The following is a 15,737-nucleotide window of genomic DNA, read 5'->3' on the forward strand; positions in this document are numbered from 1 at the left end:
ACATAAAAATAGATTCCTGAAATCAAGACCAAATTTCTATGTTTTTCATAAGGAGCTGTGTCTTTACTTTTCATCTCTGAAACATATGAAGAAAAAGAATGCTATGAAGCTTTCAATGTTAGGTGAGGACCTTAACCTTACAGAGAACCCTTACAGCACTATTAGCACTATTCACACATTCCCTTACTTTTGTTTTTGTTTTTGTTTTGTTTGTTTGTTTGTTTTTGGATTTCTTTTTCTCTCTTCATCCACACTCTTATGCACTGTACGCCTATTTCCAGGCTTGTCTGTTAGTTGTGGACTGTTCTGTACGATGCCACATTGTAATGTAAATTTCTCAATTAAAAAAAAGAACATGCTTGACAGTTTCCGTTTTATTACAGTGCGTGCATAACGACGTCATGACGTCACACGTCCCCAAAAGGCGACGCAGCGTGTCGTGAAAAGGGGAGGGGCCTTTCAGCGGACTCTGTTTTTATTTATTTCTTTGTTTCATGTGTGCCAATAAAACAACAACAATGGTGGATAATTGAAGAAGTGTGGATTATTAGGATGAGCGGATGACATTTCCAGTCGCAGTTACCAGACCGATATCACCAGTGAATCACCAGGGAGGAGGATGAAGCGGCGCAATGCGGACTGCAGCAAACTCCGACGGCCGTTGAAACGGAACCGAATCACCGAGGGTATATATAGCAGGTACGGAGACAGAAGAGACGAGAGGAGCTGGAGGGACGGGGTTGTGTAACAATGGCTGCCTCTCTCTCTCTCTGCATATGGCAAGACACGGCTAAGAGGCTGTGCTACTAACACATTCAGGCACGCTTTGGTTGGAGCTCTGCAACGAGCTACATTAACATGTCAAAACGACAGGCCTGACGGTACTCGTGTGGTATTATTTGTCTCTAGCTTGGTAGTTAAATTCAAATTCTGGCTGAATTAAAACGGAGAGGTGCCCGTGAGACTCTGTGGGTCTTTAAGTATGACTTGTAACACATTCAGCTCATTGGAGAATGTGTTAAATTAAAGAAAGACAGCGTGAACTTGGAGAATAATCATGCTGGAGCTGTTGGATATGACAGCAGTAATGTGAGGGGCGCTCGTTTTGAGGTCCGAGGTGACTCCGACTGGCGGGGCTCTCACCTGGGCTTTGTTCTGGTGGCACAGGAGACAATAACCACCACAGTAATCAGGTCTAACTGGAGCATGTAAAGTTGTAATATTATCTAAGGTGATGTAGTATTAAAATAGCATGCCTTTTCTTTTCCTATAGACTGATTGATGGCAAGCCAGAAAAAGAAACCAGCTGTGCTTTCATCAACATACATGTCCAGACATGGCACATACATACTCTCTCTATCCATCTCTCTCTACCGCCCTCCCTCTCTCACTTGTTTAGATGTCTCTCTCAGCCATTATCATCTATTTCACTGTATTTGCTAACAGAAACACATTATTAGCCTTGAAGACAATGGAGTATGGTCTATATGGTAATCACATACAGGTGCTCTTTGGATCCTTCAGGTGTATTGGGCTCATTCAGTCATTGAATGGGTGGAAAAAAGTACAAAATGCAAGTCTCCCTCAAAAATAATCCAAGGCACACTGTAGTGTTTGAACAAAATTAAAATGCCTTTATTTTACATGGCAATAATTGTTTAAAATGACCAACGCCTTGCAACCAACATAGGTCTTCATCAATGCTCACAGTGACCCTGATGAAGACTTATGTTGGTCGCAAGGCGTTGGTCATTTCAAACACTCATGCAATGAGCCCTTCACAAGACATTATTAGCCTTGTTGGGAATATCTAGATTTGTATTAATGCTCACTGTTGCACTGTTGAATTGACATTTATCTGCCTTCAAATCTAGTAGTCTACTTCAGATTAACACTTGTGTCTTCCTTTTTAACACATTTTTCTCCATCTTTCCCCGCAGTACGTTCCTGTACCTGAAGTTCCTGGTGGTGTGGGTGTTAGTTCTGCTGGCCGACTTTGTGCTTGAGTTCAGGTTTGAGTACCTGTGGCCCTTCTGGCTTTTCATTCGAAGTGTCTACGACTCCTTCAGATATCAGGGACTGGTAAGAGCTGGTTTATATGACCCACCCCCCACCCTTTCCACCTGACATTAAAGGTGTTATTGATAGCATTTTTAGATAGACAAATATGTTTTAAAAAAAAATAATACATCTACAGAGCTTTTAGAAAGGTGCCGAATAAAAGTATGTCTTTTCTTAGAAAAAAATATATATTATGATTGTGAATTAATCATTTAAAAAAAAATTTGGCGAGTCCAAAATGAATGTTTTGTTTATCTCTGTGGAAGATATCTGACGTTTAGTTCCCACTTCTAACAAGGCTTATGAGACAATAGTATAATGACGTTGGTATCACGTGGTATCTCTGGGTCGTCAGCAATCTAGTTGCCAGTTAGTGTGTAAAAAAACGGATAAATGGCTGAGATTGACGTTGGCAACGACTTGTTGTGAAGTAAAAATATCAATAGCACTTTTAAATGTACCTTTTTTTTTTCTCCTCCATCTGGTCCCGTTAGATGCGAGATGTGTTTGACTGTCCCATCACAGAAAAACACAGATTTTTAGATCATATGACATGTTTTATCAAATCTCAAGTTGCCATACATTTTTTTAGGGTTTTTTTTTATTTCTAAAAGTATGGCTTTCCCTGAAAAAATTATGAATTATGATTGTGAAATAATCATTTTAAAAATGTTGGCTGGTCGAAAATTAATGTTTTGTTTATCTCTGTGGAGGATGTCTGACGTTTGGTTCCCACTTCTAACAAGGCTTGTGAGCCAATAATAGTTGGTATCATATCACGTGATATCTCTGGGTAGTCAGTGTGGGGGGAAAAAAAGAAGATAAATGGCTGAGACTGATGTCAAATGCCTGGCAATGACTTGTTGTGAAGTAAATACAATGGAACTGGGTGGGAGAATGCAACATCCAGGGGCTGAATGTTATCAATATCACCGTTTAACTTGCATGTTATTACCTAAGCAGGAGGTGGTCTGGAGCACATTTGGATAGATGAACAACAAATATGAAATGCTGTGCATCTCCAATCCACATTATACAGTTGAAATAATGTACTGTATATACATGGTAGTTGTGGATGGGGAAGCAGCAAGACAAGTTTTTTTTAGTGTCTTTTATAGTACACATGTAAAGTACATGTTTCCACACAGAAACTATTTATGCACAGTCGTTATGCCATATTCAATTGTCTGTCTCTTTCTCCTACACCTAGGCGTTCTCTGTTTTCTTCGTATGTGTGGCGTTTACATCAGACATCATCTGCCTCCTCTTCATCCCCGTCCAATGGCTATTTTTCGCTGCCAGCACCTACGTATGGGTCCAGTATGTCTGGCACACAGGTTAGTCCAAGTTTTCTTTGGACTCTTTTATATCTCTGCCAGCCAAGCGGACACTTTCACCTTAAAGACAGAAAGAAAGAAATTCAAAGCTGCCAAGTTTCTTCAGTGCTAGACTCAAGAGGGCTGATTTTTCTCTTTTTTTTTTCCTCGTCTCTTACTTTCATGCAGAAAGAGGAGTCTGTCTACCCACTGTATCGCTGTGGATCCTGTTTGTGTACATCGAAGCTGCCATACGGTTCAAAGATCTGAAGAACTTTCATGTTGACCTGTGTCGACCCTTTGCTGCTCACTGGTAAACGTCATAGTGGAGTCTTTTGTCAATGTCCTATGATTTTGTTTTGTACTACCCATGATAAATAGTTAAGAAAATCAATTAATATTTATTGCCTAAAAATTGAAGGATACCCTCATATTAAAAGTTGACTTTCTCTTCCCCTCCCAGTATCGGCTATCCAGTGGTTACTCTGGGCTTCGGCTTTAAGAGCTACGTTAGCTACAAGATGCGATTGAGGAAACAGAAGGAGGTGCAGAAGGAGAACGAATTCTACATGCAGCTTCTACTGCAGGCTTTACCGCCAGAGCAACAGATGCTGCAGAGGCAGGAGAGGGAGGCAGAGGAGGGTGAGACACAAAAGTTGTTGCAGCAGACAGTAGAAATGGTCCGTCGAAATTGTGCTATCAGTAGTACACTCATGGACAGGGAACAAGGATGACAGAGGTTTGCTGTCTACTATCACATAATCCTGTGGTGCTTTCAAGCAACAAACAAACATAGAACCATACCAGAGGTCTGTACTACAAAGCGAGTTCAACGTACCCAAGGTATCTTCTTGTTATTTGGCTTAATTAACCCTAAAGACTGCGATCCCGCTAAGCGGTCCTACAACGGTGGTTATCAACTCGGTAATTCAACCCAGGGTTTCTCAATCTGGCTATGAGCACGTTTACATAAAGGGGTGGCGTTTGCAGCATATTACCAATCACAAACATGACAAGTCTACGGTCAGCAGAGCGGCACATTTTACAAATGAAGGGTAAACTGTAATATTAGAAAAAATACGAAGAAGTTAAACACATAATCCAGACTTAAAGCAACAGAGTTGAAGCTGCCAAATGCAAGAAGAATAGCTGGCATTAAAGTAAATCTAGGGCACGAGTAGATCTGACTATAATTACATGTGTGTGTATTCCGTTAAATTAATGTGTTGTTTAGATGTATTCTTATAGAATAAAATAGAAGATGCTTTATTCATCACCTTGGGGAAATTATGGGGTGTATGACAATTTTAAGCCTACTTCCTGCTTTGGAATTATGTTTTTATATTTATTTTTTATTTGCTCCCAGGTCCGTTTCACACCGTCGCGGTTGCAGCTGATAGAAGAAGGCTAAAACATTGTCACACACGCTAAAAGAATAAATCTAATCAAGAATTAGAGAAGAATAAGAAGTGAACCACCGTCGTAGGACTGAAACTCCAGTGTTAAACCTGAAGTTACCTCGCTAACCCCAAACCCTGCTTCGTAGTACAGGCCTGTACACTCGCTTTTCAGGAGGTCTCTGCCCGGATATTTTAGTTTAGTTTAGTTAATTCTGTCCAGTATGTTTTTTTTATGTGTCTTCTAACGCTGCCTACATTTGCTCTCCTCCAGCTGCTTTAGCTAAAGGGATCTCCGAGGTGGAACCCGCCGTTATATCCCAGAACGGAGCGCCTCCTGGAAAGAAAAGCACCACGGTCCCGTTACCAGAACTGGAGTACCGGGAAAAAGGGAAGGACAGTACTGCGAAAGAGCGCGAGGGCAAAAAGCAGAACACAATTGGAATCAATAACAACAGTATTATACACGCACTGGACTCCAAACTACAGGAGACAGAGTATATAGAGAACTACGTCGGGGCAAAGAGACTGAATAACGACCTGGCGGGAGAGAACACACACGCCGACGCCAACACACACTCTGCTTCTAAAGAGGAAATGGGTGGGACGGGGAAGAACTACAAAAATGCCAGCGGAGGCGGGGGTAACATTTCCAACTCGTCTCCACGGAATCACAGTTCTTCAAACGGCAGCGTGCCGCCGGGTTCCTCCACCAGTAAGAATGAGAAGAAGCAGAAGGGGGCGGGGAAGGGGCAGAAGGATCCGGTGGAGAACTGTATCCCCAACAACCAGCTGGGAAAGCCGGACGCTTTAGTACGGTAAGACACACACTGTTGCACTGTTTCAAATCCCCGTTCTTCTTCTGACTGACTGTACGTGTTGTTGCTGGTGCGTGGAGTTATAAATGTCATCCGACTTCATTGTTATTGTGTCTGTACTCGTGTTCTGGTTCACTTTTTATTGAAGGATACAAGCCAATACAACTCTCGTTTACTCTTGTGGTCATCACCTCACAATACAATAATGAATTGTTTCTATCCTGGACTAGTTACAGGAGACGTGTTTGCCTTTCAATGATCTTGTTTCCTTTTTCCAAAAGGCTGGAGCAGGATGTGAAGCGTCTGAAGGCAGACCTTCAGGCCAACAGGCAGTTGGAGTCAGAGCTGCGGAGTCAGCTTTCCTCTCTGAGCAGCCAAGACCGCAGCCTACGCTCTGAACTGGGCCAGCTCCGCCAGGACAACGAGCTGCTGCAGAACAAGTGGGTACACGAGCAGCATACTCACGTCAACTCTGACAGCAATCTCACCTGAGTTGTGATGCAATAAAATATCATTTCTGGACCGTATGTTGAGGTAGGTAGCCGGTAAGTTAAGGACAGTGCGGTGGTCTCGGTCACGCAACTCTGCCAAAAAACCTTACAAGTGAAGATCCCTACAAATACATTGGACTAGAACAGGTGGAGCATTTTATTTTACACGTTTTCCTGTATTTTCATCCCCTCTACATTTTTCCTTGATAAGCTACTAGCTTGAATTGGCTATTGCTCATGGCCAATTGTTCAGAAAGAAGTCATTGTTATTCACAGTTGTCTGTTTTTCATCCTTGAAAGGCAGTAGTACTATTGTGCAGTAAATTAGTGAACATTGGAGCCCTGTGCGAGCTATTTATTATTTTTTCATCCTTCACAAACGCAACTACTTCTTTCACCATTTGTATGTAAAAGCACAAGTACAACACTATGAATGCCCTTGAAGAAAGACCGTAGAGGCGTACAGCACATGTATGATCAAACCACCTTATGAATCAGTTGTCACCAGTTGAGCTCCCCTCACTTGTGACTGCCGGCACCATTTTCAGCTCAGCTGATGAGTCACAGTACGTTACTTCCTTCTGAAAAGCTTTGTTACTGACCACAAAAGCCACAAAGACAATCATGATGTGTCAATTCCGCCTGAGCTATTAGCCTTACTGAACTGAAGACACTTATAAAAACAACAACACATCACACAAAGTACCGTTTGAAGCATAGTGGGTTTGAAAGGCTATTAGGTCTATGACCTTTATCTCTATCAGCCTCGGTACACAAACATTGCTTTCTCTGTTAGTGTCATGGTAATGGTGTGTTATCAGTGAACAAAGTTGAAGGTTAAACCATTTAAACCTTAGGTGTATTTACTAGGTCTAAGCCCCCTATTAGTCAATTTGTCCACGTTTATCTCAAACAACTTTATAAACGTTACTATTTGTGGACTTTATTTAGCATATTCTGTGTGTTCTCTTCGTCCCAGATGTCAATCAAACATCATCAGACTTCTGCAGAAGTCCAGGTCCGTCCTCTCCCACTCATGTTAACCTGTAGTTACCTGCGTCCAATTTCAACATATGCCCACACAGGCAGCCTGCGTTTTGGTTCGCTTGGAAACGGTTGTTTTAGTCCACGCCAGAGTACGATTTCTGCGTTCACAACTGCCCAAACGATACCACACTAGAGTTCAATTAAAACGGACTAAATGTTGGTTTGTGAAAGCGCCCTAAGATTTCTTTAGTCGATTAGTCATTTTTTTATGCTTTTTCATGCTGAATGACTTATTTCTAAGAAACCTGTGAGCACATCTCTGGTAAACACAAGATTCAAAGTGGCGCTTTAGTGTGATTATTTATGAGAGACTGTAGAAATTAGTGTGTTCATCTTGTGATCCAGCCAGGTTGACTGTGTTCCTTCCTCCCTCCATACTTCAGGCTCCACAGTGCCGTCCAGGCCAAGCAGAAGGACAAGCAGACCATCTCCCAGCTGGAGAAGAGGCTGAAGGCTGAGCAGGAGGCTCGAGCCCTTGCTGAGAAACAGCTGGCTGAGGAGAGGAAGAGGAAGAAGATGGAGGAGGCCACCGCTGCCAGAGCCGTAGCATTAGCTGCTGCCACCAGGTACTCATTACTCTGTTGGCAAAATGAACTTTTACTAATTAAACCGATCAAATCAGTAAATATCCAAACAATAAGTGAAAGATCGGTTGACTCCTGGACATATTTTTCCTTTTCCACCATTAAAAGTGTGTTTTTTTCTCTTCTGGCCAACAGAGTGGAGTCGACTGACTCTCTGCGTGGTCGCATCAGAGAGCTGGAGACGGAGTGTAAGAAGCTCAGCATGGACATGAAACTTAAGGAGGAGCAGATTAGAGATCTGGAGGGCAAGTGTCAGGTGAGGAGGAATAACACGACTCTGTTATCTTATTCTTATAAGATAGTGATTTGGGTTAATGAATGTGTGCTTTCTAGGTCATTAAAGAGATTGTAAAATACTTAACAAGTTGCTGCTGTGCTTGAATTTCTAATAGCAAAATGTGATCACTTTACTAAATATGACGTGCCATTTTAGCTCAAGTAATTGATTTAATTAAATAAATAGACCCCCCTGTGATTTCTGTGTGCATCAAGCATTTAGCACAGCTCAAATAAGACAGTTTAGTCACTTATAATCATTTTTGATTAGTGTAAAACATACTCAAGGAGTTCATCTAATTTCTAATGCAAATTTCTCTTTTCCTCTCCTGTCACATCCAGGAGCTGCGGAAGTATAAAGAGAACGAGAAGGACACCGAGGTGTTGATGTCGGCGCTGTCAGCCATGCAGGAGAAGACCCAGCACCTGGAGAACAGCCTGAGTGCTGAGACCAGGATCAAACTGGACCTCTTCTCCGCACTGGGGGATGCCAAGAGGCAGCTGGAGATAGCACAAGGTAGGGATGAAGTCATTCACTCTTAAATGTCATTGTTTGGTAATATGAATTGACTGCTACACTGCTTCACCACTAGTCACAGCAGGGAAAGCACAGGTGTCGCTTACAATACAATACAATACGATAAATCTTTATTGTCCACCAGGGTGGAAATTTGTCTTCGGCTCACCAAACACAAGAGATGTCCCGGCCCATACACCATACTCTACAGACTTAAGAAAAAATCTTTGTTTGGTACATATTCCCGCAAAAATCGCACCATAATCATTTTAATAAAAATGAGAATAATCATGTAAAAATGATCATTCGCTCTAATATCGCCAATCATACTGCAATTGCAATATCATTCTAAATAATCACATTAGATATTATTATTTTTTTTTAAATCATGCAGCCCTAAAGGTACTGTATCCTCCTAGAACAGTCACTTTCAGGACAAATGTCCCCCCTGTCTCTTCTCTCAATGCTGTGACTTTGTTTCCTGCGTCTCCTCCAGGCCAGATCCACCAGAGGGAGCAGGAGATCGCCGAGCTGAAGCAGAAGATAGCAGAGGTGATGGCGGTGATGCCCAGCCTGTCCTACTCATCAGACGGCAGCAACCTCAGCCCCGTCGCCCCGCACTACTCCTCCAAGTTCATGGACAATAGTCCCTCCTCCCTGGACCCCAACGCCTCAGTCTACCAGCCCCTCAAGAAGTGACTCTGATATCCACACGTTTGTCAGACAGGACTTTGTCTCTTTTATTTTGGTGAAGCGTTCAGTTCCAGTTTGGGTTATTTTTTGAGTTTACCAGCCCCCCCCTGACAGTTTTTGCACTCTAATGTAACACATACAGACAACACAGTGCACACAACCCCTCCATACATATGTGTATTTGGCTCCTTTTTGTTTTGGTTCTATTATGAGAACTATTATTTTGAGAGGGTTGTGTACAATATGACTTTTTTTGTTGAGTTTTGGGATTTAGCCATTAGACAGCGTTTGAAGGGGGAGAAAGGAACACACAATCTGTTGGCCAAATGTCTACTGAAGAGCCGTCATGCATCGCTTCATGTCAGTCTTCTTTTGCTGTCAGTATAACCCCCCCCCCTCCTCCTCCCAGCCATAGTTTCTCCTATAGTGAACTGACACACAGATGTTTAATTTAAAAAAAACAATTGGCTTTTCATGATGTTTTCAGTTCACTTTGAGTCTGAAACTCACCTGTAAAGTAAAGCCCAGTGAGAGATACATGAATGTAAAACCTATTCATGTTTTGCTATATCACCATTAACTTAAATCAGTGATTGTTTGTTTTTGTAAAGTTTCAGTTCAGTTACGACAATGTACATTTCTTCTAAAATAGTGATAAACGTTTGCTGTGTTCTTCAGATATTCCAATACAATTTATCCTCTCCAATGCTGGAGTAGTGAAGTCTCCAGGATTATCAGTTAGTTTGATGAAGCAGATGTTGTTCTGTGCTAAAAAAAAAAAAATGCTACTGCTAGATTGGACCTGGCACTGCCAAAATGTTCACCTGTTTGCTGCAGACACCTTTTTTCCTCTCCCTCTGGACCAAATTAGAACCCGTTAGGCCATATTGTTCTCTGGATTTAATGATGTCGAGGTAACCGGTGGTTACCATTATTTGCAGATTTTACAGTGCCTTGCAGTTTCTCTTTTTTAAGATGTAGAAACCACATATGTTGCAATCCTGGGATCTAAAAAAGCATCAAGCTTTAAAGTTTCTCTCTCTCTAGCTCTGATTTGCATTCAAGATTTCTCACATTCTGATCCATTCAATTCAGTATTCAAAGGCTAAAAGAATTACAAACTTAAAGGGAAAACATAACACTGGACATGGTACATGTCATAGTGACAGTCTTGGTACGCCAAACTCCAACCAAACTGATTGTCTATTATCATGCCCTACAGTTGGCATTTAGTTGTTTACAACAATGTACATTAACTTACTGAGGAATGTTTTCTTTGTTTATTTCATTTCAGTTCTTAAGTGCCAAGTGTTGATGTTTGGTTTCCATCCATACTTTGATCGATGTAGCTAGCATAATGTTTGCAGAAGAGTGCTGTTATTTTTTTGTCATTAGAACATATTGGGATGGTGTTTGTGTTTACAAGGTTCTGGGCTGATCGTAGTGAGGCAGCAGGTTGGACTGATTGTGTTACTCACACATTTATTTATTTGTTACAGACTTTTATTGAGTGGCACCTCCTTGATATTTCCCATCATATTCAGTTGATTTCCTATATTTTCTACCAGGAAGGATTCTGTGAATGTGTTGTGTTGGGAAAAAGGTTAATACCCCCCCCCCCCCGAACCATTTGACCATGTCGTGCTGTCATGTCATGCCTACCTGGGTAAAAAAAAAAAAAAAAAGTATTATTTGTGGATCGCTCTGGTGTTGTGAAATCAGTTCTCAAGTTGCTTTTATAAGTTTGTGTAGAAGGAAGAGAAGGGTTTAAAAAAAAAAGTGCTTTGTTTTATCTTTTCATTGTTCCACCATGTTTGTTTTCTTTACTCAAAGTGATGGTGGCTGTGTCACACTTTTCACTTTGGCCATCACTATTAAAGAAAGTCTTGCTGGTGGCAACGCAAGCTGTTCAGTCTGTGTACGCGTCATGATCTGTGTGTCTAGTTTTCCTTTTTATTAAGAGGCCACAAGTTTTGGCAAGAAACATTTGAGATGTCAAAACACAGAAACTTAATGTCAAAGGACAAATTAAAATGACTTTGTGAGAGTACAAATTGACATTTATTTGCTAAATGTTCTATCTTAATTGCCACATTTTTTCAGAAGTTGTATGTATTTCCATATAGCCAACAACTTATACGTGTTTTAAGCATTTAGTTTATCCTGTTGTCACCTCCCAGACCTGCAAGACAACTAGGTAAATATTGTTTACATCCTCTTGAAAACCTTGTTGCTCTACAAATGTTTCAAATCAGAAAAACAATGTGGTTGCCCTGTGCTGTGATGATGCCTTCAGGTGCTCCCTGTAAATACCTATTTCTTAGTAGGAAATACACAGAAGAGTTGCATTCATTTGCTTCAGGGTAGACAAAACAACCAAATAAGCATTTTTAATAGAAATCCTGAGGCCACAGAGTTTCTTCGTCTTACAGGGTGTTATGTATGAATGCGTGCCTGTGTTGTAATGGGCTGACGTAAATGTTAAGTAAATATTTTCAGCTGTTATCTGCTGAGTTTCCAAGAAGATAATGCAATACAAGCCCTACGCACAAAACGGTACGGCATCTGAAAATTGAAGAGGGAATACAAACAAACACCAATACAAATTAAAATCAGAATTAATGAAATTCAAATGTAAGAAAAACAACTACGCTGCATTCATGTGTAATGAAATAACAGCGTTCTGAAATAATTGTCAACAAAGTAGGTTACAACAGCAGAAATGTTTGCTCATAAAAAAAAACATTAATAGAAGCGTGAAAAAGTTTGTAAATAATGATAGCACCAGCCTTGCAATGAGATGATAATACACAGTGGTGGATTAAGGGTTACGGATAAAGGCTACTCTTTGTATGGGCCCCCCACCCTTACTCATCATGCTTTAACGTTACCAGAAAAAAGTAATTTAGTGCCATGTGTAAAAGCATGCTAGGAATATTACATGGCCCTCACATACACACTCGGAGGAGCACTGGCATATACACACACACACATTGACACAACCTTTAATCTAAACCTTGAAATATCTCGTCAATTTAGGGATTTTCTTTAGTACATCTTGGTCATGTTCTTTCAGCCGTTGTGCTTTTCGTTTTTGTGCTCCGTAATCATATTTTCATTTTATCGCTATTCTGTCAAGTAGGGATGTATAATTTTCCAAATTGACCTTATGAACCTGGTCACATCATGGGGCCAGGTTCATAACGTCAGCTGATTGGGTAGATGAGGGACACTCCTACCCAATCAGCTGCTTCATTTTTTTAATGTTTCTTATGGGCCAAAAGAGGTCACGTTTTTTGTAGTTTTTTTCTCCGAAGTACATTTAAATAGTTAGAAAATAATCTGGCCAGTCTGGGGCCCTTGTATACATGGAGCTGCAGCCTAGGCCAGCCTGTAGATTAATCCACCCCAGATAATGCAAGAACACAAAACACAGTGAATTACCTGACAGCTTTAAGTTTTTTTTCAGATTACAGTCTTTCATCCCCATCCTGTTGAGTGAAAACCATCTCCAGATGCGTTGAATGTTTTTCATAAACTGCAGGATTCTTAAGCTTAATAAACTATTTAAACAGCAAAAAAAAAAGAAACGTTTATGAAGCTGTGTTCATAAACAATAGGAAGATACCAAGCTGGTATAATTGAAGTCTTTTTAATTTCAGTTTTCTATATTTTTAGACTTACTGCACTTCCTATAGAGATAGGATCATCTAACTCTGTATCCACTTTTAAAAAACTTTTTAAAAAACTATTTTTTTTAGGATAGCCTTCCTATAAGTAGAAGGGTATAAATATATGTATGTATACATCCATTTCTGGATGCACGTGTACATTTATACACATTTATGTATATATATATACTGTATATTTGTTTTATCAACTTGTCCTACCATTTTACCACTTCTATTATTATTGATATGTTCTGGGATGTTCTGTTTTAGCAGTTACCATATTTGTTTTACTCTATCTGCTTTTATTGTCTGATGTTCTGTTTTAGCAGTTACCATATCTTTTACTTTATTTATCTGCTTTTATTGTCTTGTGAAGCACTTTGCAAGAACACAAAACACAGTGAATTATCTGACAGCTTCCAGATTACAGTCTTTCATCCCCATCCTGTTGAGTGAACGCCATCTCCAGATGTGTTGATGTTGAATGTTTTTCATAAACTGCAGGATAATAAACTATTTAAACAGCAAAAAAAGAAAAGAAACATCTATGAAGCTGTGTTCATAAACAATAGGAAGATACCAAGCTGGTATAATTGAAGTTTTTTTAAATTTCAGTTTTCTATATTTTTAGACTTTCTACATTCTGTAATAGAAAATCCCACGAATAGGACATAACATAATGAAAATGAATTTATCCTGGTATTTCCTAGTATGTTGTTTCTCGTACACATCTGAACTGTAACGGTCCTCTAATGTCCCATTCAACCTAAATGCAGCATTGCTCCTCCGGTGGGCTCGCTTAAATAGCGGTATTTCTGACAGCACTGGAAGGCACCACGAGTCCATCCTCCCATCAGCAGTCCGCTCAACAACATCTCTCTCCTGGAGGACTCCACCAGACAAACTTCACTCCACCGACTCTTTGAGCTTTAAAAACACCGACATGGATGCACTCAAGTCGGCCGGGAGAGCTATTATCCGGAGCCCGAGTATGGCGAAACAGTCCTGGACTGCCGGCAGACACAGAAGTAAGAAATAAGAGTTAACTTGAGAGAAAGCTTGACGTAACAAATCAGGTTTTTAACGTTACTTTTTCACAGTTTCACCGTGAGGAAATAATTGACTTCTGCTCACTGCTGTGCATATTTTACTTTATTTACCACAATGACGAAGATGTTTAGCGTTAAATTTGTAAGCAAACTTTACCAAATATTATTTTGCTGGTGTTTTTTGGGCTGTCGCAGCAAAGTAAAGATGAAGTTTGACATCTGTTTAACTTGCGTAGCTAGGTAACGTAGGTAACGTAGGTAACGTAGGTCTCACTTTGTTTGACAAAGTAAAGTGCACCACACAAAAATGCTTCTTTAAGATGCAATTTTTTTTTTCCCCCTGGTATTTGGTTCTGTTTTGTGGAAAGTATGTTACTATTTTTATCCGATGGAGATTGAGTAAGTCTGTTTGTTTGTTTACCCTGTTTCTGGAATTTTCCGGGAATAAGTCTTATTTTGAAATCAGGCAGAAAACAGCCAACTACAGCACCAACAAACACTTCTTTCAGGAAAACTCTACATATTGTGATTTTTTTTTTTTTTTATTGTAAATATTTGGAGTTTTATCTCACTCTCAATGATATACTTTAATCACGTTTTTAAGAAAAGTGCCTTGTTATTTTATTCACAGCCTTGTGGATAATCTCTTTGCATCCATGCTACCAGAGGAAGTGCAGAGGTCTGTTTTGTGGAAAATATGTTACTATTTTTATCCAATGGAGATTGATTAAGACTGTTTGTTTGTTTATCCTGTTTCAGGAATTTTCCCGGAAATAAATCTTATTTTGAAATCAGGCAGAAAACAGCAAACGACAAAAACATGACACTTCTTTCAGGAAAACTCTAAATATTATGATTTTTACTGGAAATATTTAGATTTTTTTTTTTTATCTCATTCTCAATGATATACTTTAATCACATGTTTTTTTTTTTTTTTAAAAGTGCCTTGTTATTTTATTCAGTCTTGTGGATAATCTCTTTACATCCACGCTACCAGAGGAAGTGCAGAGGTCAGGCTCATTACTAGAACTCGCAGTGATTTTTGTGTCTTGATCAAGGGCCCTTCAAGCAGGTTAGGAGCTTGTCCACACTGCAACATCAACATGAAACTCTTTTAAAGGCACTCTGGTGCTCTGTTTTGTGGAAAATATGTTACTATTTTTATCCAATGGAGGTTGAGTAAGTCTGTCTGTTTGTTTATCCTGTTTCAGGAATTTTCCGGAATTAAATCTTATTTTGAAAAACAGCAAACCACAGCACCAACAAAAACATGACACTTCTTTAAGGAAAACTGTAAATATTATGATTTTTATTGGAATATTTGGAGTTTTATCTCACTCTCAATTATATACTTTAATCAAATGTTTAAAAAAAAAAAAAGTGCCTTGTTATTTTATCCACAGCAGTCTTGTGGATAATCTCTTTGCATCCACATTACCAGAGGAAGTGCAGAGGTCAGGCTCATTACTAGAACTAGCAGTGATTTTGTGTGTCTTGCTCAAGGGCCCTTCAGCAGGTCAGGAGCTTGTCCACACTGCAACATTAACATGAAACTCTTTTAAAGGCACTCTGGTGCCCATTGTGGGACTCAAGGGCCACTTTGTAAGCTAAATCTCACTTGATCCAGGCTGTAAAGTTGTGGGGGAACGACTGGGTGGCTTAAAGCTCTGCTGCCTGTAACCAAGAGGACAAGCCAGGAATGCTGCGAGTCAGTCAGTGCAAGGCTCCCGTTGGCTTGAGTTCAAGCTGGTCTATTTTAAATTCCACCAGAGAGGCCATTATAAAGGATATTATCATTAGAAAATACAGGATGGATT

The 15,737-nt window shown here is 40.0% G+C and overlaps 2 protein-coding genes and 1 long non-coding RNA gene across 5 annotated transcripts in view; 2 read left to right on the forward strand and 1 right to left on the reverse strand.

The window, feature by feature from the left end:
- LOC119502913 overlaps window positions 1–15,737 on the reverse strand; it is a 16,172-nt gene continuing 435 nt past the window's right edge. Inside the window, exons 2-3 of the long non-coding RNA XR_005210215.1 lie at window positions 8,180–8,183; window positions 1–149 (exon numbers count right to left, since the gene is read on the reverse strand). This is a non-coding gene — a long non-coding RNA (uncharacterized LOC119502913). The remainder of the gene's footprint in view (window positions 150–8,179; window positions 8,184–15,737) is intronic.
- On the forward strand, window positions 430–11,112 carry maco1a (macoilin 1a). The gene is made up of 11 exons (XM_037794193.1): window positions 430–699; window positions 1,941–2,082; window positions 3,272–3,398; window positions 3,567–3,690; window positions 3,841–4,019; window positions 5,049–5,592; window positions 5,874–6,032; window positions 7,514–7,696; window positions 7,850–7,970; window positions 8,333–8,507; window positions 9,004–11,112. The coding sequence occupies exons 1-11, from the start codon at window positions 620–622 to the stop codon at window positions 9,204–9,206; spliced, it is 2,037 nt and encodes a 678-aa protein (XP_037650121.1). The 5' UTR covers window positions 430–619; the 3' UTR covers window positions 9,207–11,112.
- Window positions 13,679–15,737, forward strand: part of ldlrap1a (low density lipoprotein receptor adaptor protein 1a) — a 17,189-nt gene continuing 15,130 nt past the window's right edge. For all 3 annotated transcript variants that reach the window (XM_037794196.1, XM_037794194.1, XM_037794195.1), the window contains exon 1: window positions 13,679–13,899. In XM_037794196.1, the coding sequence (XP_037650124.1) occupies window positions 13,815–13,899 (85 nt within the window). In that variant the 5' untranslated portion in view covers window positions 13,679–13,814. The remainder of the gene's footprint in view (window positions 13,900–15,737) is intronic.

The sequence above is a fragment of the Sebastes umbrosus genome, chromosome 15, assembly GCF_015220745.1.
Source record: "Sebastes umbrosus isolate fSebUmb1 chromosome 15, fSebUmb1.pri, whole genome shotgun sequence".
Taxonomy (NCBI): domain Eukaryota; kingdom Metazoa; phylum Chordata; class Actinopteri; order Perciformes; family Sebastidae; genus Sebastes; species Sebastes umbrosus.